At 49.7% G+C, this 24,192-nt stretch overlaps 1 protein-coding gene across 6 annotated transcripts in view; it reads left to right on the forward strand.

Annotated features, from left to right (window-relative positions):
• Window positions 1-14,783, forward strand: part of LOC119978209 (cytoplasmic phosphatidylinositol transfer protein 1-like) — a 206,723-nt gene extending 191,940 nt beyond the window's left edge. For 5 of the 6 annotated variants that reach the window (XM_038819646.1, XM_038819644.1, XM_038819645.1 and 2 more), the window contains exon 10: window positions 11,776-14,783. In XM_038819646.1, coding sequence (XP_038675574.1) covers window positions 11,776-12,041 — 266 coding nt within the window. In that variant the 3' untranslated portion in view covers window positions 12,042-14,783. The remainder of the gene's footprint in view (window positions 1-11,775) is intronic. The other variant, XM_038819650.1, reaches the window with a different exon arrangement.
• The last annotated feature ends 9,409 nt before the right edge of the window (window positions 14,784-24,192 follow it).

Here is a 24,192-nt window from a genome sequence, read left to right on the forward strand (position 1 = left end):
AGCCTCTCCTTGGTTGTGCCAAATCCAGCCTGCTTCTCCATGAAAAGGGGGGCGTGTTTCCCAAATCCCAGCTAGACTCTCCCTGGTTCTCCCAACTCCAAACGAGGGTGACCAACACTCCGGGGTGGTTCTAAGGGACACTTTGGGGTAGGGATCCTGAGGAAGCAGGGTTGCCGGTGAACGTGTCTGAGTGGAGATGTGGTGATGCTGGGCAAAACTGTCGGTGTGGTGGGGAAGGGGTGGGTGTAATTCCTGGCAAACGGGAAGGTAAAGAAATCCTGGTGAACCTGTGAGATCCTTCAACCAGGGAGCAGTGCAAGTGATTTGAAGATCTGGGCCGAGATTCTCCAATCCTGCGGCCAAGTTCTCACGCCGGCGTGTAAAAAGGCGCGAGCCACTACGGCATCAACGCGCCTCATCTGGCAGCTGTTCACCCCTTCCCAGGGGGCTAGTATGGCACAGGAGTGGTCTCCACAGCTCCGGTGCCTGAAAGCCAGCGCGCCACGGCCGGCACGAGTTGGCGCAAGCACGTGTTTCCCGTTCCACGCTGGCCCCCAGGCAATGTGGCAGAGCCCTGCTGGCGCGGAGGAACATAGGCCCCCCACGGAACCAGCCCACCCGCCGATCGGTAGGCTTCAATCGCGGGCCAGGCCACCATGGAGCCCCCCTTTCCCGGGGCGGATCCCCCCTCCCCCCACCAGGACGGCCACCGCAGACAGAACTCCGAGGTCCCACCATGTGGGACTATACGTGACCCACGCTGGAGGGACTCGGCCGAACTCGGAGGGCACTTGGCCCGGAGAATCGCCGGGGGGGGGGGCGCTTTCTACGGCCCCTGACCAGCGCGGCGGCGATCCCGTGGGCGCTCGTATATAGGCTCCGGAGAATCAGCGAGCCAGCGTCGGGGCAGCGTGGCGCAGGTCTCACGCCCCCATCCCCGGGGATTCTCCGGTGCGGGACATATGGGGAAAAAATGCTTCCTGGTGACATATAACCCAGTCCACAGGACATTTGCATCAATTATGAAACTATCCCCAAAAATTCCAAAGATGTGCGGGTTAGGTGGATTGGCCATGCTAAATTGCCCGTAGTGTCCTAATAAAAGTAAGGTTAAGGGGGGGTTGTTGGGTTACGGGTATAGGGTGGATACGTGGGTTTGAGTAGGGTGATCATGGCTCGGCACAACATTGAGGGCCGAAGGGCCTGTTCTGTGCTGTACTGTTCTATGTTCTATGTTCTAATTTAGGGTGGCTGGGTGCAGACCCAGATTTCAAATTCTTCCAAATAGGCCGAACACATTGCTTTGCAGCCACTGACCCACAACCCCGATTTTCCCAGCCCCCCCCCCCCCCCCCCCCCGCCCCGGCCATAGACAGAGCGCCATTTTGTCTTGGATCCAAGTTCCTCTGGCTGAGGCTCAGGCTTCACAGCTTGGGTCACTGTCCGCGCGGAGTCTGCACGTTCTCCCCTTGTCTGCGCGGGTTTCCTCCGGGTGCTCCGGTTTCTTCCCACAAGTCCCGAAAGACGTGCTTGTTTGGTGAATTGGACATTCTGAATTCTCCCTCTGTGTCCCCGAACAGACGCCGGACTGTGGCGACTAGGGGCTTTTCACAGTAACTTTAATTGCAGCGTTAATGTAAGCCGACTTGTGAAACTAATAAAGATTATTATTATGCAGCAATGTGATGTATCCATACCAACATTGCTTGCTCAAAGCTAAACAGTCCAGTTACTGACCTGATGAAAATCTTCTTAATCTCTGTTTGATTGAATCTGCCAGCCCAGCAATAAAAGGACGATTGTTGCCAAATCGGAGCACTGTGAACATTCTTCCGCAGTATCAAATACCATGTTTAGGTTAAGAACAGCACATTAATAATGCATTCAGGGACTGACTGGAACGTTCAACTGCAAAAATTGAACTATTCACCCAGACAGGAAGACATTGACTCATCGAATCATAATGCACAGATGGAGGCCGTTCAGCCCATCCTGCCTGTACTAGCTCGTTGAAAGGGCTAACCAATTACCCCACTCCACCTGCTCTTTCGCCACAGTCTCACAATTCTTTCTCTTTAAAATGTTTATTCAGTTCCTTTTTGAAAGGGATTTTTGGATCCACCGCACTTTCAATTACTGTCTTTGTTTTAAGTCCCCTGGTGGGAATCTAGAACTTACTGTCGGAGAGGTTGGTCGAAGCGTCCAGATGCACTTGAAGCACCACAACAAGGCTACGGACCACATTCTGCTAAATGGGATTAGAATAGATAGGTGGTGATGACCAGCACACACTCGATGGGCCGAAGTGCCTCTTTCTGTGCAGTAAAACTCTCTTGCTCTCGGTAAACATTATCCGTCCACGATTGGAATCATATATTATTTGTTAATTGCTTTTCACGATAATTACAGGCCCGTTGCTTCTTGAGGGAAGCAAAACCACTATCCAATGGAACATTGAGCCTTGGGAGCCAGATATAGAGTCAAGGGGATCGATTTTAAAGAAGGGATAAATTAGCCAAACGGGTTCTCACCCCTCTTCCCATGACCCACGCTGAACAATATACGTGTGCAAACAGACTCAGGATTGACTGCACTAAAGCAGGCAGTTAGGTAGCCTGTTCAGTGGTCACATTAGACGGATGGTATATGAAAAGAAGGATGAGAATCCTCCAGGCACAGCTGGATGGAAGCTCAATGATGTGCCGCCCTTTGAGAAGATGGGGCGGCTCGGTGGCACATTGGTTAGCACTGCTGCTTCACAATACCAGGGACGCGGGTTCAATTCTGACCTCGGGTGACAGTCTGGGTGGAGTTTGCATGTCCTCCCCGTGTGTGCGTGGGTTTCCTCCGGGTGCTGCGGTTTCCTTCCACAGTCCAAAGATGTGCGGGTTAGGTGGATTGGCCATGCTAAATTGTCCCTTAGTGTCCAAAAGGTTAATAATCTTTATTGTCACAAGTAGGCTCACATTAACACTGCAATGAAGTTCCTGTGAAAAGCCCCTCATGGCTACATTCCGGCGCCTGTTCGGGTACACAGAGGGAGAATTCAGAACGTCCAAATTACCTAACAGCACGTCTTTCGGGACTTGTGGGAGGAAACCGGAGCACCCGAGGAAACCGACGCAGACACGGGGGAGAATGTGCAGAGTCCGCAGACTGTAACTCAAGCCAGGAATTAAACCTGTGACCCTGGTGCTGTGAAGCAACAGCGCTAACCACTGTGCTACTGTGGTTAGGTGGGGTTACTGAGTTATGGGGATAAGGTGGGGGCATGGGCTTAAATCGGGTGTACTTTTGGAGGGGCAGATGTTATGGGCCGAACGGCCTCCTACTGCCCTGTAACGAGTCTATTGGAGAATTTCCAGATGAAATAAATCGGTTGAATAAACTCGGTTTGTTCTCACTGGAACGACGGAGGTTGAGGGGCGACCTGAAAGAGGTCTACAAAATTATGAGGGGCATAGACAGAGTGGATAGTCAGAGGCTTTTCCCCAGGGTAGAGGGGTCAATTACCTTAGGTTTAAGGTGCGAGGGGCAAGGTTTAGAGGAGATGTACGAGGCAAGTTTTTTACACTGAGGGTAGTGGGTGCCTGGAACTCGCTGCCGGAGGAGGTGGTGGAAGCAGGGACGATAGTGACGTTTAAGGGGCATCTTGACAAATACATGAATAGGATAGGAATAGAGGGATACGGGTGTAGGAAGTGTAGAAGATTTCAGTTTAGACAGGCAGCATGGTCGGCACGGGCTTGGAGGGCCGAAGGGCCTGTTCCTGTGCTGTACTTTTCTTTGTTCTTTGTATGATTTTACAGAGTCCAAAATGGAGAAAAGGAACAGCGACTGAGCCTGCAAACATCAGCCAGCAGGCAAATCATAACGGTTAAGCTCCTTTTTGAGGGGGCGGCAGAGACTATCATTGCGTGTTTACATAACTTGTTCTTTTGCGATGATTTGAGGAGCAACAGGAAAAAGATTGAATTGCACTGACAGCTGTGCTCTGTTCACTTTCATCCAGTTGTTGTCGGCCCAGTGGAGTGCTTGTTGTCTCCGCTCCCAGAAGTTAGAGATAATCCTGAACCTTTATGTCATCCATCCAATGGATGTAAGGATAATAATAGTCACTTATTGTCACAAGTAGGCTTCAATGGAGTTACTGTGAAAAGCCCCTAGTCGCCACAGTCCGTCGCCTGTTCGGGGAGGCCGGTACGGGAATTGAACCCGCGCTGCTGGCCTTGTTCTGCATTACGTGCCAGCTGTTTAGCCCACTGTGCTGAACCAGCCCCTAACAGTAGGGCCAGCCCCCTATCAGCTGTCGTTGCCCCATCCCTGACTGCCCTTGGAAAGGTGTTCCCATGCATCTACTGCCTTTGTTCTTCACCTTATTCAAGCTGCCAGCAAGCAGCACATATTAGAACATAGAACAGTACAGCACAGAACAGGCCCTTCGGCCCTCAATGTTGTGCCGAGCCATGGTCACCCTACTCAAACCCACGTATCCACCCTATACCCGTAACCCAACAACCCCCCCCTTAACCTTACTTTTATTAGGACACTACGGTCAATTTAGCATGGCCAATCCACCTAACCCGCACATCTTTGGACTGTGGGAGGAAACCGGAGCACCCGGAGGAAACCCACGCACACAGGGGGAGGACGTGCAGACTCCACACAGACAGTGACCCAGCCGGGAATCGAACCTGGGACCCTGGAGCTGTGAAGCATTTATGCTAACCACCATGCTACCCTGCTGCCCCTATTCAGCAACATAAGAACATAGGAAACAGGAGCAGGAGTAGACAATTCAGCCCCTTGAGCCCACTCCGCCATTCAATACGATCAAGACTGATCTCATCTCGGCCTCACCTCCACCATCCTGCCCGACCTCCATAACCCTTCATAGCGCAACTAATTAAGAATCTATCTCCTGCTTAAATTTGGTTAGCTTCATCAGAACAAACTGCATACTGGGGTAGAGAATTCCACAGACTCACGGCCCTTTGACTGAAGTAATTCCTCCTCACTTCTGATCTAAATTTAACATCCCTTAGCTTAACGTTATGTCCTCTCATTCTAGAATGTCCTACAAGGGGAAACATCCACTCTACGTCTACCCTGTCAATCCCCTTTACCATCTTATGGGCGGTATTCTCCATTCCCCGACACCGATGTTGTAATTGGCGATCGGGCGGAGAATCCCTCCCGATGCCCAAATCGGGGTGGCACCGGTTTGACGCTAGTTTTCTACCCTCCACCCCCTCCGCCCTCCCCCGAATGCTCTACCCCCGATGCGCCGAGTTCCCGACCAGGCGCGGGGGACGTGTAGTCTCAGTGGCCGGGAACCCTGCGTGGTGTTGGCGGACTGTGTCTAGCGCTGCCACAGTCGGCCGGGAGCCATGCCGCTGGCGGGGGGGGGGGGGGGGGGGGGGGGGGGGGGGGGGTACAGTATTTGGCAGGTCATGTCCGCGCATGGCCGGCGCCACGTTTTGCAGCGCAAACGCTGCGGGACGTCGCCCTGCGCATGCGCAGCCAGGGACCCGGCCACTCTCCCTCCAGCCGTTTATACCGTGGGAGTCGGGGGTTTTACCCAGCGCAGCTGCTAGCCCCTCACCGGCCACAGGTTCGGTGAGGGTTCGCTACCGATTTTGGGGTCGTAAAACGCCAACGTTCCCACTTAGCACTTCGCATGAAAAACGGTGAATCCAGCCCCAGATACCTCGAGTGGGTCTAAACTCCGGCCTAAACTGTTCAATCTCTCTTCATTACTAGTCCAGTGACGTTACCACTACTCTGCAACGCAAAGCTGGGTGGGAGGGTGAGCTGTGAGGAGGATGCAGAGATGCTTCAGTCTGATTTGGACAAGCTGGGTGAGTGGGTAAATGCATGGCAGATGCAGTAAAATGTGGATAAATGTGAGGTTATCCACTTTAGTAGCAAAAACAGGGAGGCAGATTATATCTTAATGACTATAAATTGGGAGAGGGGAATGTGCAATGAGACATGGATGTCCATGTACACGAGTCACTGAAGGTAAGCATAACCACTACTCTGGAACCCGCTGGATTACTAGTCTAGTTACATAACTACTACTCCGGATCACACTGGATTATTGGTCCAGTTACATAGCCACTACTCCGGATCACACGGGATTATTGGTCCAGTTACATAGCCACTACTCCGGGTCACACTGGATTATTGGTCCAGTTACATAGCCACTACTTTGGAACACAGAGGCTTGCTGATTCAGTTGAACATCTGCTACATGGATCGCACTGGATTGCTAGTCCAGTTACATAACTGCTACAATGGAACACACTGCATTACTAGTTCAGCTACATAGCATCTACTCTGGATCACACTGGATTGCTGGTCCAGTCACATAACTGCTACAATGGAACACCGGCACACGCGCCCCCCGCAGCCGACAGAGTGGAGTTGAGATACGAGCAAATCAGCTATGACCTTACTGACTGACGGGGCGGACGTGAATGGTCCCGGCCTGCTCCATCTGCCATGTTCTTAGCAGTTTCTAAGAATGCAACAACAACCAATGATCCGTGCAGAATACGCTGCCTCCCATTAACTCTGAACAGAAGGGCTCGCTCTGAACAGCATCTCGCTCCATACCCCACTCCAGCAACCGTTTGCATTTCCACAGCGATGGGTTCCTACTCCAGCTCCTTGGGTCACACGTAATGCTCCCCGCAGGCCCTCCTGCCTTTTTTGTTTCAAGAGTGTCAGACTTCTCCGTCTTTGGCTCAAGGCCAGGGCAAGCCTTTGAATAATTGATGATGGGATTTAGTGAAGATAAATATGGTGCAGGGTAATTTTGTGTAACTGCACGTCCTCGCAAGCCGCACACAACAGTCCACTTATTCCACTTCATCTGTCTAATGATCCTCTTAGCTTCACAGCATTATAACCTACCTTTAGAGCAATCCTTGATTGCTGCAAAGAGGCTTCAAGTAATGCTTCAAAACCCCTCAGCTTTAGCCTCCCTTTCAAAGTTGCGGAGGACAAGTAAAGAGCATTTTCTGCCTTCTGAACCATATTCCGCGAGTTGTCCAACACACCAAATCCAGCAGCATTTACCCCTTTGAAACAGTAATCATTTCATACACATGACATACTCTAATTGATATTTCTGGTTTGCACTTTAACGAGCCTTATAGTTTAACAAGTGGAAACTGTTGCCTTTGACTCACGTTGTCTAATGTGAGAAATTACGATTTTTCAAAAGAAAATGCCCTTTTTATAAGCATATTCTATATTGCTCCAAGTTTTTTTTAAATAAATTTAGAGTGCCCAATATTTTTTTTCCAATTAAGGAGCAATTTAGCGTGGCCAATCCACCTACCCGGCACATCTTTGGGTTGTGGGGGTGAAACCCACGCAGACACGGGGAGAATGTGCAAACTCCACACGGACAGTGACCTAAAGCCGGAATTGAACCTGGGACCTCGGCACCATAGGACGCAGTGCTAACCACTGCGCCACCGTGCCGCCCAGGTATTGCTCCAAGTTGACAGGATAATTTTGCAGTATTTTACTGAGAAGGCAACATGCGCGTAGAAATGAAAGGAAATGAAAATCGCTTATTGTCACGAGTAGGCTTCAATGAAGTTACTGTGAAAAGCCCCTAGTCGCCACATTCCGGCGCCTGTCCGGGGAGGCTGTTACAGGAATCGAACTCGTGCTGCTGGCCTGCCTTGGTCTGCTTTAAAAGCCAGCGATTTAGCCCAGTGTGCTAAACAGCCCCTCAAGTGTTGCTGAAAGATGCCCGAACAATACTTTTCATTCATGCCCCTTTGTTACTTCTTGCCGAGGGCCGTTCTAAACCACGCCGGTTCGATTCCTGTACCGGCTGAGGTCGGCCTTCTCAACCTCGTCTCGTCTCCCCCCCCCCCCCCCCCCCCCCCCAACCCCACCACCCTCACCAGAGGTGTGGTGGTGACCCTCGGGTTAAACCACCCCCAGTCAGCTCTCAAAGGGAAGAACGGCCCCCGGCCCTCTGGAACGACGTTTACATTTTGTTTAATCACCAGAGGGATTATTTTTTAAAAGCTGATGCTTTGCAGGTCAGCAGCAGTTTCAGAAGATGCTGAAATGTTCAAGGGTTCCTCCTGCCTTCGACTGGACCGGCTGTACGTTTCCAGCATGAAAAGCCTTTATATTTCTTCACCCTTTGCATCCCAATGGTAAGCCATGTGTGAGGAGGAGTAACAATGGAATTAAAAGCTGTGACAGCGCAGACACTTTCGGCTTCCATTCCTCCAATACAGTACATCCCATCTCCATTTCTTCCACTTATTAAGACTGTGCATCCGCCATTCAATGAGATCATGGCTGATCTTTTGTGGACTCAGCACCACTTTCCGGCCCGACCACCATAACCCTTCATTCCTTTATTCTCCAAAAAAAAACTATCTATCGTTATCTTGAAAACATTTAATGAAGGAACCTCAACTGCTTCACTGGGCAGGGAATTCCATAGATTCACAACCCTTTGGGTGAAGAAGTTCTTCCTAAACTCAGTGCGAAATCTACTTCCCCTTATTTTGACGCTTTGCCCCCTGGAGGTGTTGACTTACTCCCACTGATACCAAAATGTCCCAGTGTTAACCCTGCTCGGTTTGAGCAGGCGAGTGAGAAGGAAATCCCTTTTCATGCATCGAGAACGATAGGAGAACCGGACTATAATTTAGTCGGAGGCTGAAGCTAATCATTATTTTGGAGCCAAGATACGTTTCCTGTTTTTATTTGTAATATTTTATTGACCCTTTTGTCCACTGTCCGTGTGGAGTTTGCACATTCTCCCCGTGTCTGCGTGGGTTTCACCCCCACAACCCAAAGATGGGCAGGGTAGGTGGATTGGCCGCGCTAAACTGACCCTTAAGTGGGGGAAAAAAAAATTGGGTGCTCTAAATTTATTTTAAAAAAGAATGTGGAAACTCACTATCCCAGGGAGCAGTTGAGGTGAGTAACAGAGATGTATTTAAGGGAAAGCGGGAAAGAAGGAGAAAGGGGTAGAAGGATTTGTGCCACGTGGAAAATAATGAGAAGTATGAGTCAGGTGGGCAGATGGGCTTGTACCTGAGCTGCAAATTCCCTGTAAATGATTCTCAAGTATGGAACACAAGGCTTTGGGAGCCCCCTGCTGGAGTTCAATAAGATTGCACCCGAGATCACAACATTTCAGGGCCTGCATATTGAGACTTGAATCATGAAACCAAAAAAGGGGCTGGATTCACTGCAGCCCCGTGCAGAAATCGGTGGTGGGGCGGGGGGGGGGGGGATCCAATGTCACGCCGGAATCGGGCCCAGCGCCGGTCCGTCGATTCTCCGCGATCCGAGAATCGCCGTGATCGCGGAGTACTCCGCGTGGCTGGGGACCCATTGACAGAGGCTCGCCCAGCGATCCTCCGCTCCCGACCGGCCGAGTTCCTGATGGTGTGGAACTAACCACCTATTGCTGGTCGGGATGCCTGCGAGGTGACTGCGGACTCAGTCTGCGGCCACCCTGGTGGCGGCTGGGGGGGATCGGAGACGGGAGGGTGGGGGCTGGGCGGGTGGGGGGGGGGGCCTTATGGGCGGCCGGGCTCCATCCGCGTGGTCAGATCCTCAGGCGCGCGGCCGATCGAGGGGGGTCTAATTTTCATGTCTGCCCCCGAGGTCCGTGTCCGCCATGGCACTTGGGCCTTGTGCATGTGCGGACTCAAAACCAGAGATGTGGGGGCCGGTATCCACAGCTAAAGCTGCGTGAATTACTCCGGGGCTCTGTGGGGGCCGGTATCCACAGCTAAAGCTGCGTGAATTACTCCGGGGCCCTGCTAGCCCCCTGCAGGGCATTGAATTTGCAGGAATCTCCAGAGCGTTTTTACGCTGACGTTGGGACATAGTCCCGTTTTGGGAGAACCCAGCCCAAGGTTCTCATCAATGCACGGGATAAGATTATGTGTTTCAAAAGAGTGACCAGCGCCATGTAACATTCTGAAGATGGAGCCCGCTTGATGGTCACCAAAATAAATCTATTGAATTAAGTTTTGAATTTAGTTCAGAGAACTTAATGTGCCTTTCGGTATGTGGTTTGTTTCCAATGGTTCTTTTGAAGTCCAGTTCATTTGTGATGTGACCATCAATTCACGCGACACGTGGTTAGAAGTGAACAGTGGTTTTAATCGTCTTACAACAGAGCCTGCCTGTGACGAGATGAACTCGAGATGAACTGGCAGCAGGCTCACAGCACTGATCTTTATAGTTCCGGCTGGGGGAGGAGCCATGGGCGGAGCCAAGGGTGGAGCCCAGTACAAACTCCTCATCTCCCTCTATGGGCAGGGCCGCGCGATTACACACAATCCGGTACAGAGTACAGGCTCAATACATGTGGTACAATACAGTGCGACTTACTGAGGTTTATAATTCACCACAATTTGTCATTCCTGTGGAGTGCCAGGGTACTGCCCTGCCCTGTCTCTGACCACCTGGGAGGAGGAGAGGGAGCTACAATGGCTTCCAAGACCCCTGTGTGGCCATCACGACTAAGTGGAGACCAGTACAAATTGGGGCCTGGTTGAGGCCTTGCCGGTGCGGCCAGTGACTCCCGGGTGAATGCGGTGTTGGCATATTTAATTGAGCATTTTGACTCATTTAAATATCATCATACCCAGCCATGACGTGATCCAGATCGCGCCGGGCGTCGCCAGTCTGGTGACCCAATGAGAAAGGAATTCAACAGAAGCTCCTGAATTAAGATGCTGCCTCTTTTTTTTTATATATAAATTTAGATTACCCAATTATTTTTTTCTATCAAGGGGCAATTTAGCATGGCCAATCCACCTACTCTGCACATTTTTGGGTTGTGGGGGCGAAACCCACGCAGACACGGGGAGAATGTGCAAACTCCACACAGATAGTGACCCAGAGCCGGGATCGAACCTGGGATCTCAGCGCCGTGAGGCCGCAGTGCTAACCCACTGCGCCACCGTGCTGCCCTAGATACTGCCTCTTTAAATCATACACAAATACACATTAGAAACTTGTCCGTGTTCTCCACAGTGCTGGAGGCTTTCGAACGCATCTTTCAACCTGCATTTGAAAACACAGCACCCTGAGGAGCTGCTTCAGTTTGAGGCTCTTCCAGAATGAGGTGCTCCAACATCTGGCACGGTGAATGATCTCCTTCAGAAACCTCAGTGCTTCCAGAAAGTTCTCCTCTGCTGAGTTTGGGCAACAGTGGCTGCGTTTGGACAACGCGTCAAAAGCAGAAACCGTCTTAGGTGAACGAGTGGCCTCAGTTTTCTCAACATGGAAAGGATCGGGGATATAGGGACAGGGTGGGATTCAGATTGAAGGTGAGCCGTATTGAATGATGATCGTATTGAATGCGCAGAACGGGCTGGAGAGAACGTCTGGTCTCGGCCTGCTCCGATTTTTCTAGGTTTGGCACAAGATGCCGAGGAGCACCACACCCACCTTGAGGCCACATCATTCCAAAGTGAAGCACGTTGAGTCATTCATGATGTTTGTATATTTATATATAGGGAAATGTCAAATGAATGCTCCTGACCAATTCCTGGCTAAAACATGTAGACTGTAAACTTTGGGGGATTATCTGATATTGGGAAGACTGGGGAATCACAAAAGGGTGTTTTTTTTTGCTGAATGTTTTGTTTTCAATGATGATGATTGTAAAATGCGCTGTCCCCCTGGTGACCCATGGCTCATCTCTGTTGTTTCTATCCCCCACCCCCCCTCTCCCCCGCTCCCGCGTTTATTTTTCAGATATGACGATGGACGAAGTTCGAGAATACGAGAAGCAAACTCAGGAAGCGACGAACGAGAAGATTGGAATCATGGCTCCCACCATCTCCATCAGCGAAGCTGCCCAGCCCTCCACCACCCGCAGTGCCCCTACCAGCGCGCCCTCCACCCCGCTCAGCGGCGACCCGCCCGATTTCCTCAGCGTGCCAAAGGACAGGCCACGGAAGAAGTCCGCCCCAGAAATGCTGACTTTGCCAGAGCTCAGGGAACGCTCGACAAAGAAGTAATCGCAGCTGCACGCTGGCAGGGAGGGGCTGCATCTCTGCCATATTCCAGTTATCGATTTTATCTGCCGCTACTTACCTGACAACAACAACAACAACAACAACAAAAAAGCCATCCGTTAGGGGGTTCTTTAAAGCTTTAGCCTGTAAAGATTCTGGGCAGTGATCTTTGCAACAGCAAGCCTGCATTAAAACTGACTGACCCATCAGATTAGCATTCTGAATTTGAGATAAGGATCTGGGGAGAGGTTATGTCCTTCAACAGTATTTTAATACAATTGGTCACTCCTTGTTAGGACTTTTAGGCAGACTCAGGACTTAGTGTTAGCATGACTGATAGCGTGTACAGTCACATAAATGCATTTCAGTGACGTAGTTACAAAGTTTATAAACTAACCATCGATGCCAGTAAGGGGAAAGTTAGTGAAGCAAAGTCCTGCTGTTGGACAGGGACTCGTTCATGGTGCATCCTGATTTCCTGCTTGGCTAGTGTAAAGGAAAGTAGAACAGATAAAGACCACTTGATGTAAGAATAACGCACCCCCCCCCCCCCCCCCCCCCCACCCCCACAACCACACACTCAACTCACCAAATTCGCAAGTCGGCTGCAGTGATGATATCCTGGATTAGTTGTTCAGTGCTATTTTATTACTGCGTTTGCTTTCAAAGTATTTGATGCAGATCCCTTTCAATCTGGTAGGTGCTGCCACTTTTGCTGCCCTCTTCCCTGGCACAACCTCATTAAAGCTGCCGCCCTCCCATATCCGGGGAGGTTTATCCAACGTCTCCTGGATAAAGCATTGATGAAGTTTGTCACTTCGGATGGCCCTCAACTCTAACTTTCCATGGGATGTGATCTTGTTTCCCTATCAGTCCCTTGTCAGCGATGACTCCCCTGAACCTTCCACCCTCCACCCCCAAATCTCATCCATCATTCATGCATGATACTCCTCTTGCTGCATTTTAATCAAACTCACGCGTTGGTTCCTACTGTAGCTCTTTTTTTTCCCCCAGGTCTAGAAACTCTACCCCTCCTTGAGTCTTAACCTTCTTTTCCAGAGTCTGGAAGCTTTAAAATCCAAATCTGGCACCCTAACAAATGGAACCAAGCTTTCCCCTGCCCGCCCAAAGTCACAGGCCGCCCTGACTGGGATGTAATTCTCAGTGGGAGAGCTCTCCATTGGTTATTGAGCCCTACCCAGCAAAGAGGAAGATGCGGTTGTTGGGAGGCAAACTTTTTATGGTTCTCTTGCCTCCGTTTCTCAGTCAAAGTGCGCTGCACAGCGATGGTGCCTCAAGTGTTGTAGAGTGCGATGAACGAGCCAGGGGTACTTTCAGGAACTGTCCGTCACTTTGCGTAACATTCCAAGCACTAGAACTCCTGAGTGACAAACGCTTGCAAGACACAAGATGGGATGGTGACTGGAGAGCACCAGTGGGCTGCAGTGGTAACCTTGATTCGCTCCAACCTCCGTAACTTTACCGGACCCTCCCTTAAATGGAACTATTTGGCCACGAGGAGATCTATAACTGCGTTGACTGCATCACCCAGGATTATGGATCTTGATCATTTGGAGTTGGTGGACGAATAAACTGGTTGCCTATGTGTTATATTCCTGATACTGCAGTGCAATAGACCACGCTGCCCACTCAAAACTTTCCACTGAGATGATCGCAGTGTTCTCAATAATTGACAATGTCATCATTTGGACTGAATTGCATGATTTTTTAAAAAATACCGTTAATTTGTGACGTTGGCGTAAAATCTTTGAAAAACAGTTACATCGGATTTCCCTCCACGGTGGTGTCACTGTGGGTGCGACACTGAATAGTGACTCAGGACCATCCTCCGTAAAGGAGGGAAGCCCTCAGTGGGTGGGCTGTTCACCAATCGGAGACGCACATTCTGAATAATCGGTCCAAGAGAGCCATTAGTGAAGAGTTTGGAGCAGATCACTCGCCTGCTCTCCAGAAAGGACATGGAAGCCCAGGTAGAACCCAGGAGAATAAAAACAATCGTTTGTTTTCTTTTTTTAAAATAATCACAACTTTTGGCTAGACTGCCCAATTTTATCAGGGGAGGGGGACGAAGAACGTCCCGTCTGGTTTTGGTATGCCTCGGCCAGTTAACGGCGAAGACTAAAAAAGCTTTTAACGCGCAGCGCCAATTCTTAATTTACTTGGGTCGCCTTGACTTGGAGTGCCACGGCAACCGGAGCTTTTTGTTTCTTCCGATCTTATTTTTTCCACGTTCTTGTAACTGCTGTTTATTCGGGAGTGACACATTCTGAAATGCACCCGTGCCATTTCTATAGGATACATATTGTACAAATAGTGGCACTATGTAAACTTGTTACCTTCTGGGGAAAGTCTGCATCACCCACTGAAATCATCATGTAAGGATGGATTAACATTGTGTATATAAGGAAATATAATGTAAGTAGTAATGAAGGGCGTTCATAAGAGTGTCTATTGCAGTAGCTGTAAATAGTACAGAAGATGTATAATTTTAGTTGAATGCATTGATATCATACAAAGTCGAGGGAATGTCTTAGCTTTCTACATTGTAAATGTTGTTCATGGTGGTAAATGGATATATTACTACATATTAATGGTTCTCGGTTCTGAACTATAGGGATTAAGTTATAGTCAGGCTTCATGAAGTGTATTGAAGAATAAGGGTTTGCTTCTATTCATGAAGGCCATTGTGCAGTTACCCTTTTATTAAAAGAAATGTATAAATCAGTGATTTGTGATGGGTTGTTTATTGTCTTTGAATCTGCTCACTATTCAATATGTAAAAAAGTAAGAAAGAGGTTTTATTTTATTTAAGGAATCCATACGTGTACAGATTTCGTTTTGTGAATGATCGCCGTTGGGTCAGATTCCTGGAACTCCCCCTCGCCCCCGGAAAGCACCGTTGAGTCTACCTGCAAACATGGACTGCAGTGGGTTCAGGAAGTCAGCTCAAAGGCAATCAGGGCTGGGCAATAAATGCTGGCCTTGCCAGTGGTATGCACATTCTGTGAATGACTATCAAAAAATAGAAAAGATTCCAACCTTAACTTGTCCCACCGACGTCACATCAAGGGCAGCACGGTAGCATTGTGGGTAGCACAACTGCTTCACAGCTCCAGGGTCCCAGGTTCGATTCCCGGCTTGGGTCACTGACTGTGCGGAGTCTGCACATCCTCCCCGTGTGTGTGTGGGTTTCCTCCGGGTGCTCCGGTTTCCTCCCACAGTCCAAAGATGTGCAGGTTAGGTGGATTGGCCATGATAAATTGCCCTTAGTGTCCAAAATTGCCCTTCGTGTTGGGTGGGGTTACTGGGTTATGGGGATAGGGTGGAAGTGTTGACCTTGGGTAGGGTGCTCTTTCCAAGAGCCGGTGCAGACTCGATGGGCTGAATGGCCTCCTTCTGCACTGTAAATTCTAGGTCTCACCCAACCGAGCTAAGGGCTTCAGTTGTGTAGTCGTATGCACTCACTGAAGGTTCAAGAGGGGAACATATATTTGAACGCACTGTGTGCAAAAATAACTTTGATTCAACTCCTTTTTTAAAAGAATAAGCTAAATGATGATCGGATTCAGAATGGGGTTGAAGATAAAGTAACCTAGAGAGAGATAATCACTCATTACACATCTTACAACTGCTGGTGTGGTAAAAATGAACAAATCTGAGGCATGGACTACTGGCATTTGTGAATAGAACATACAGTGCAGAAGGAGGTCATTCGGCCCATCGAGTCTGCACCGACCCACTTCAGCCCTCACTTCCACCCTATCCCCGTAACCCCAAAACCTCTCCTAACCTTTTTGTTCACGAAGGGCAATTTAGCGTGGCCAATCCACCTAACCTGACTGTGGGAGGCAACCGGAGCACCCGGAGGAAACCCACGCAGACACGGGGAGAACGTGCAGACTCCACACAGACAGTGACCCAAGCTGGGAATCGAACCTGTGACCCTGGCGCTGTGAAGCCACAGTGCTATCCACTTGTGCTACTGTGCTGCCCTAATCACACACACAATGCAGAAAAGAACCATGCAGGTCTTCCAATGTATTGGCCTGGAGGGTGTGTGTGTGTGTGTGTGTGGACTGAGTGCCTACAAGGTTGAGGACATCAAATAAGTCGAGATGTGAAAGGCATGCACTTGGAAGTAAATACAGCCCAGCTGAATTTTCTCTAGGTGAATAAACCATGGGTAGAATATTACGTTAGGAGATAAAGAAGGGTTGTTGTTTTCAATTGTTCATTTTCCAAAGGGGAGTGAGAAGTGTTTATAGCTTGGAAAAGGTCATAAACAAATAAGACACGGTTATTAAATGTTATTTGAAACACAAGTAGGGGGTAATAGGGAAAACATAAAAGATTGAATATTCTTGGATGGTTAAGTTTCAAAGAAGGGCTAAGAACAATGGAACTCAAACATGAAAGAGGCAAAAATATACTTAAGAAGAGGTTGGGAGCCGTGTTTGGGAGTGGCCATGCAGGACCTCCTGGAGCGCTGCTCTGTGCTGGGATGAGAACTGTGAAGGGGCAAAATGAGCTGCTATCCAGCCAACCCAGAATATGTCCATTTGAATCAGCTATTCAGTGAAGCCAGAAAGGTTGTGGGGCTGAAAACCAGAGTCTGGTGTCTGAAGCTTGAAGTTCCACAGCAGAGTCAAGGGGAAGTGTGCGATATTGTGTGGTATGCCTCACTAAAATGACAGTAGCTTTGCCTTGGGAGGTATTTTTTTTACTGGATTTGGATAGTTCAACATCTGTAAAGGATTGTGTGTTTATTGGTGAGTGTAACCAACCAGGAAGTGTTTTGGGGGGAATGTTCCGTAAGATTAATTTTAACTGTAAATGTAATCTTGAGTGTTTAAGTTTTCTTTCATTAATAAATGTTTTCATTTAATGTTTGATAACCCAGAAGTGTTACTGAAATCTGTGGTTACTGTATTCAATAAACATCTCTTCTTGTCATCAAATTACACAAAGAAGAGTTGTGATAGGTAGACTTATGTTTCCCTTTGGGATTTTGTTTGTGGAGCAATTAACATCTGCTGGATCATAACAACAGTGATTCCAGCATATACAATTGTGCCGTTAAATGTAGAAATCAGGATGTCCCAAGCTTCACGACATCAATATCTTGCCAAGGGACTTGACATTTAAAGGCACCAGATTGCGTGAAGTAGCTGTATTTACCTACAAGAACACAAAGAGAAAGGCTAGGACTTGTTCATTCAAGGGTAAATGCATTTTTAAACAGCTTGCTTAATCATAATTATTTGCAAACAACCTCTCTGGCACTGAAGATAAACTTTTACAAGTGTGGACTCACATCGCTTAAGATTTTAATTATCCGCTGAGGTCCCAGGTTCGATCCCGGTCCGGGTCATTGTCCGTGTGGAGTTTGCACATTCTCCCCGTGTCTGCGTGGGTTCCTCCCCCACAATCAAAAAGATGTGCTCAGTAGGTGCTTTGGCCACTAAATTGTCCATTAATTGGGGAAAAAAAGAATTGGGTATTTAAATTTATATTTTAAAAAATAAAGGTAAAGAAAGATTTTAATTATCATTGGAGATTTAAATTAGAAATTTAAGTTTAAATCATTGGAGATGCAGGACGGCAGCACAGTGGTTAACATTGTTGTTTCACAGTGCCAGGGACCCAAGTTCGATTCCCAGCTTGGGTTACTGTCTATGCGGAGCCTGCACGTTCTCCCCATGTCTGCGCGGGTTTCCTCCGGGTGCTCCGGTTTCCTCCCTTGTTAGGTGAATTGGACATTCTGAATTCTCCCTCTGTGTACCGAACAGGCACCGGAGGCTTTTCACAGTAACTTCATTGCAGTGTTAATGTAAGCCTACTTGTGGCATGAATAAAGATTATTATTAATAAAAGAAAGTAATACAATTAATCAACTGTGCCTTTCTATCTCTTTAATCTCTCTTAACCCCTCCTCCTTTCCCTCTATTTATTTCACTTTCTGTACTTGAATTGACAGTGAATGTTATGATCAAACCTATACTCCTGGTGCAGAGTTTGCATGTCTCAGTCAGGATTCTTCAATCTGATTGGTTGAAGAAACACACCGTTGCTCGCACAAGAGATGTACTCCCTGTCAAGGGTGGTGCGCTCTACCAGACACCATAACTTTGGACTTGCTGCTCAAAAACCCACAAGAGGCTCATGGGCAGACATAAGCACATGAGTGACGAGGATCGTACATTCACAACTGACCAGAAAATCCAGGCCAGTAAGTTGAAAATGCGTTTTTTTGCCATCGCAGATAATTTGGAGGGCCGGACTTGAGGACTTGCATGATTTATTCTCGTTACATCTTTCAAAATGTCTCTCAGTCGAACTGATGCTTATCAAAATTACTCCGTAATTACTTCCTTGACACTGCTGTTCGCCTTATGTGTTTCTTGTGGCATTTTGTGGAGACTCCATTCATAACTCCCTTTTAAATTAAGCGTGTATGTTCCATGAGGCAGACACTGCCTTAAAACAGAAAGTGAACTGAAACTGAAACTCAACCTCTCCATTTCTGAGGCAACCAGGAACAAACTGAGGTTGGGAAATTGAAACTGAGGCCTGGTTAGGAGGGCGCGGATAAGTCCAGGCAGCAGTAGCAGGCGTGCATCCATTGCTGCAGTAGCTGAGAAAGACAGTCCAGATCCTGTGCCTGAGAATGGGTTTCTGCAGCTGTTACTGGAGAACAACATTGGTACGCCATCCAGATCATGTTGGGCAGGTTGATAGATTTCATTGAATTTACAGTGCAGAAGGAGGCCATTCGGCCCATCGAGTCAGCACCCTACCCAAGCCCACACCTCCACCCTATCCCCATAACCCAGTAACCCCACCCAACACTAAGGGCAAATTTGGACACTAAAGGCAATTTAGCATGGCCAATCCACCTAACCTGCACATCTTTGGATTGTGAGGAGGAAACCGGAGGAGGACCCGGAGGAAACCCACGCACACACGGGAAGAACGTGCAGACTCCGCACAGACAGTGACCCAAGCCGGGAATCGAACCTGGGACACTGGAGCTGTGAAGCAATTGTGCTAACCACTGTGCTACCGTGCTGCCCACGGTTCTGCAGACATGTACCATTGTCAATATTAAGGTTTCCCTAACCCTATTTATTTCCCACTATTTATAACAAAGACCGTATGGTAAGAGACATTACTATCCTTACCCACACTGTTCTGTGAACTACTGCTGTGTGGTCTTCTGGCCTGATGTCATCCTTACATCATCATTAGTATCATTATCTAATTTACATAAATATTCAACTTTTATCCTACAGTGAGTTCTTTTGGAGGGTTGGGAGGAGGGTAATTAAATCCAGAGCTCATGGCATTAGCAACTGAGGCACAGTCACCAATGGTGGATCAAGTGAAAATTGGAAGTGTACCAGAGGCTGTCTTGGAGGACTGCACAGGTCTCCAAGAGTTGGGCAACTAGGGCGTTCACAGAGATAGAGAGGGAAGAGGCAATGGATTGATTTAAAACGTGGGTAGAATTTTAAAATCAAGGTGCTATTGAAGTGAATGTCAATGGTCGGAATTTTCTGGCCTTCCCGACAGGCGGGATCTTTCAGCCCTGTCGACGGCGATCCCCCACCACGGGATTCCCAGCGACTGGGGGTGCATGCCCATTCACAGTGGGGGAACAGGAATATCCTGCTGCCTCCCACGACCACGGGTGGGGCGTATGGATAATCCTGTCCATTACATGTCGCTGTGCAGAGGGGTAACGGATGGATGACACTTGGGGCGAGATGTTCCGGCTGGTCACGTGAGAGGGATCCTCCTCTCCCAATGTTGACACACTCCTGCTGTGGAATTCCCGGCAGCGTCGGGTGGATTCAATGGGAAATCCTACAGACACTGAACCATCACATCCCCATACACCAACCATTACATCCTCACACACCAACCATCACATCCCCGTACACCAACCATCACATCCCCACACACCAACCATCACATCCCCACACACCAACCATCACATCCCCACACACCAACCATCACATCCAGACACCGACCATCACATCCCCACACACCAACCATCACATCCCCACACACCAACCATCACATCCCCACACACCAACCATCACATCCCCACACACCAACCATCACATCCCCACACCAACCATCACATCCCCACACCAACCATCACATCCCCACACCAACCATCACATCCCCACACCAACCATCACATCCCCACACACCAACCATCACATCCCCACACCAACCATCACATCCCCATATACCAACCACCACATCCCCACACCAACCATCACATCCCCACACCAACCATCACATCCCCACACCAACCATCACATCCCCACACCAACCATCACATCCCCACACACCAACCATCACATCCCCACACCAACCATCACATCCCCACACACCAACCATCACATCCCCACACCAACCATCACATCCCCATATACCAACCATCACATCCCCACACCAACCATCACATCCCCACACCAACCATCACATCCCCACACCAACCATCACATCCCCACACCAACCATCACATCCCCACACACCAACCATCACATCCCCACACCAACCATCACATCCCCACACCAACCATCACATCACCATATACCAACCATCACATCCCCATATACCAACCATCACATCCCCACACACCAACCATCACATCCCCACACCAACCATCACATCCCCACACACCAACCATCACATCCCCACACCAACCATCACATCCCCACACCAACCATCACATCCCCACACACCAACCACCACATCCCCACACACCAACCATCACATCCCCACACCAACCATCACATCCCCACACATCAACCATCACATCCCCACACACCAACCACCACATCCCCACACACCAACCATCACATCCCCACACCAACCATCACATCCCCACACACCAACCACCACATCCCCACACACCAACCATCACATCCCCATATACCAACCACCACATCCCCACACACCAACCATCACATCCCCACACCAACCATCACATCCCCACACACCAACCACCACATCCCCACACACCAACCATCACATCCCCACACCAACCATCACATCCCCACACACCAACCATCACATCCCCACACACCGACCATCACATCCAGACACCGACCATAACATCCCCGTACACCAACCATCACATCCCCACACACCAACCATCACATCCCCACACACCAACCATCACATCCCCACACACCAACCATCACATCCCCGTACACCAACCATCACATCCCCACACACCAACCATCACATCCCCACACACCAACCATCACCTCCCCACACCAACCATCACATCCCCACACCAACCATCACATCCCCACACACCAACCATCACATCCCCACACCAACCATCAAATCCCCACACCAACCATCACATCCCCACACACCAACCATCACATCCCCACACCAACCATCACATCCCCACACCAACCATCACATCCCCACACCAACCATCACATCCCCACACCAACCATCACATCCCCACACACCAACCATCACATCCCCACACCAATCATCACATCCCCACACACCAACCATCACATCCTCGCCCACCAACCATCACATCCCCACACACCAACCATCACATCCCCAGACACCAACCATCACATCCTCGCCCACCAACCATCACATCCCCACACACCAACCATCACATCCCCAGACACCAACCATCACATCCTCACACGCCAACCATCACATCCCCAGACACCAACCATCACATCCCCACACCAACCATCACATCCCCACACCAACCATCACATCCCCACACCAACCATCACATCCCCGCACCAACCATCACATCCCCACACCAACCATCACATCCAGACACCAACCATCACATCCCCACACCAACCATCACATCCCCACACCAACCATCACATCCCCACACCAACCATCACATCCCCACACCAACCATCACATCCAGACACCAACCATCACATCCCCACACCAACCATCTGATCCCCACACCAACCATCACATCCCCACACCAACCATCACATCCCCACACACTAACCATCACATCCCCACACCAACCATCACATCCCCACACCAACCATCACATCCCCACACCAACCATCACATCCAGACACCAACCATCACATCCCCACACCAACCATCACATCCCCACACCGACCATCACATCCCCGCACACCAACCACCACATCCCCACACACCAACCATCATATCTCCATACACCAACCATCACATCCCCACACACCAACCATCACATCCGCACACACCAACCATCACATCCCCACACACCAACCGTCACATCCCCACACCAACCATCACATCCCCACACCAACCATCACATCCCCACACACCAACCAACACATCCCCACACACCAACCATCACATCTCCATACACCAACCATCACATCCCCACACACCAACCATCACATCCGCACACACCAACCATCACATCCCCACACACCAACCATCACATCCCCACACACCAACCATCACATCCCCACACACCAACCATCACATCCCCACACACCAACCATCACATCCCCACACACCAACCATCACATCCCCACACACCAACCATCACATCCCCACACAGCAATCATCACATCCCCACACCGACCATCACATCCCCACACCAACCATCACATCCCCACACCAACCATCACATCCCCACACACCAATCATCACATCCCCACACACCAACCATCACATCCCCACACACCGACCATCACATCCCCACACCAACCATCACATCCCACACCAACCATCAAATCCCACACACCAACCATCACATCCCCACACACCAACCATCACATCCCCACACACCAACCATCACATCCCCACACCAACCATCACATCCCCACACCATCACATCCCCACACCAACCATCACATCCCCACACCAACCATCACATCCCCACACCAACCATCACATCCCCACACACCAACCATCACATCCCCACACACCAACCATCACATCCCCACACCAACCATCACATCCAGACACCAACCATCACATCCCCACACACCAACCATCACATCCCCATACACCAACCATCACATCCCCACACCAACCATCACATCCCCACACACCAACCATCACATCCCCACACCAACCATCACATCTCCACACACCAACCATCACATCCCCACACACCAACCATCACATCCCCACACCAACCATCACATCCCCACACACCAACCATCACATCCCCACACACCAACCATCACATCCCCACACCAACCATCACATCCCCACACACCAACCATCACATCCCCACACCAACCATCACATCCCCACACCAACCATCACATCCCCACACCAACCATCACATCCAGACACCAACAATCACATCCCCACACACCAACCATCACATCCCCACACCAACCATCACATCCCCACACCGACCATCACATCCCCGCACACCAACCACCACATCCCCACACACCAACCATCATATCCCCACACCAACCATCAAATGCCCACACACCAACCATCATATCCCCACACCAACCATCACATCCCCACACACCAACCAACACATCCCCACACACCAACCATCACATCTCCATACACCAACCATCACATCCCCACACACCAACCATCACATCCGCACACCAACCATCACATCCCCACACCAACCATCACATCCGCACACATCAACCATCACATCCCCACACATCAACCATCACATCCCCACACACCAACCATCACATCCCCACACACCAACCATCACATCCCCACACACCAACCATCACATCCCCACACCAACCATCACATCCCCGTACACCAACCATCACATCCCAACACACCAACCATCATATGCCCACACCAACCATCACATCCCCGTACACCAACCATCACATCCCCACACACCAACCGTCATATCCCCACACACCAACCGTCACATCCCCACACACCAACCATCACATCCCCACACACCAACCACCACATCCCCACACACCAACCATCACATCCCCGTACACCAACAATCACATCCCCACACACCAACCATCACATCCCCACACACCAACCACCACATCCCCACACACCAACCATCACATCCCCGTACACCAACAATCACATCCCCACACACCAACCATCACATCCCCACACACCAACCATCACATCCCCACACCAACCATCACAT

Source organism: Scyliorhinus canicula, chromosome 15 (assembly GCF_902713615.1).
Source record: "Scyliorhinus canicula chromosome 15, sScyCan1.1, whole genome shotgun sequence".
Taxonomy (NCBI): Eukaryota; Metazoa; Chordata; class Chondrichthyes; order Carcharhiniformes; family Scyliorhinidae; genus Scyliorhinus; species Scyliorhinus canicula.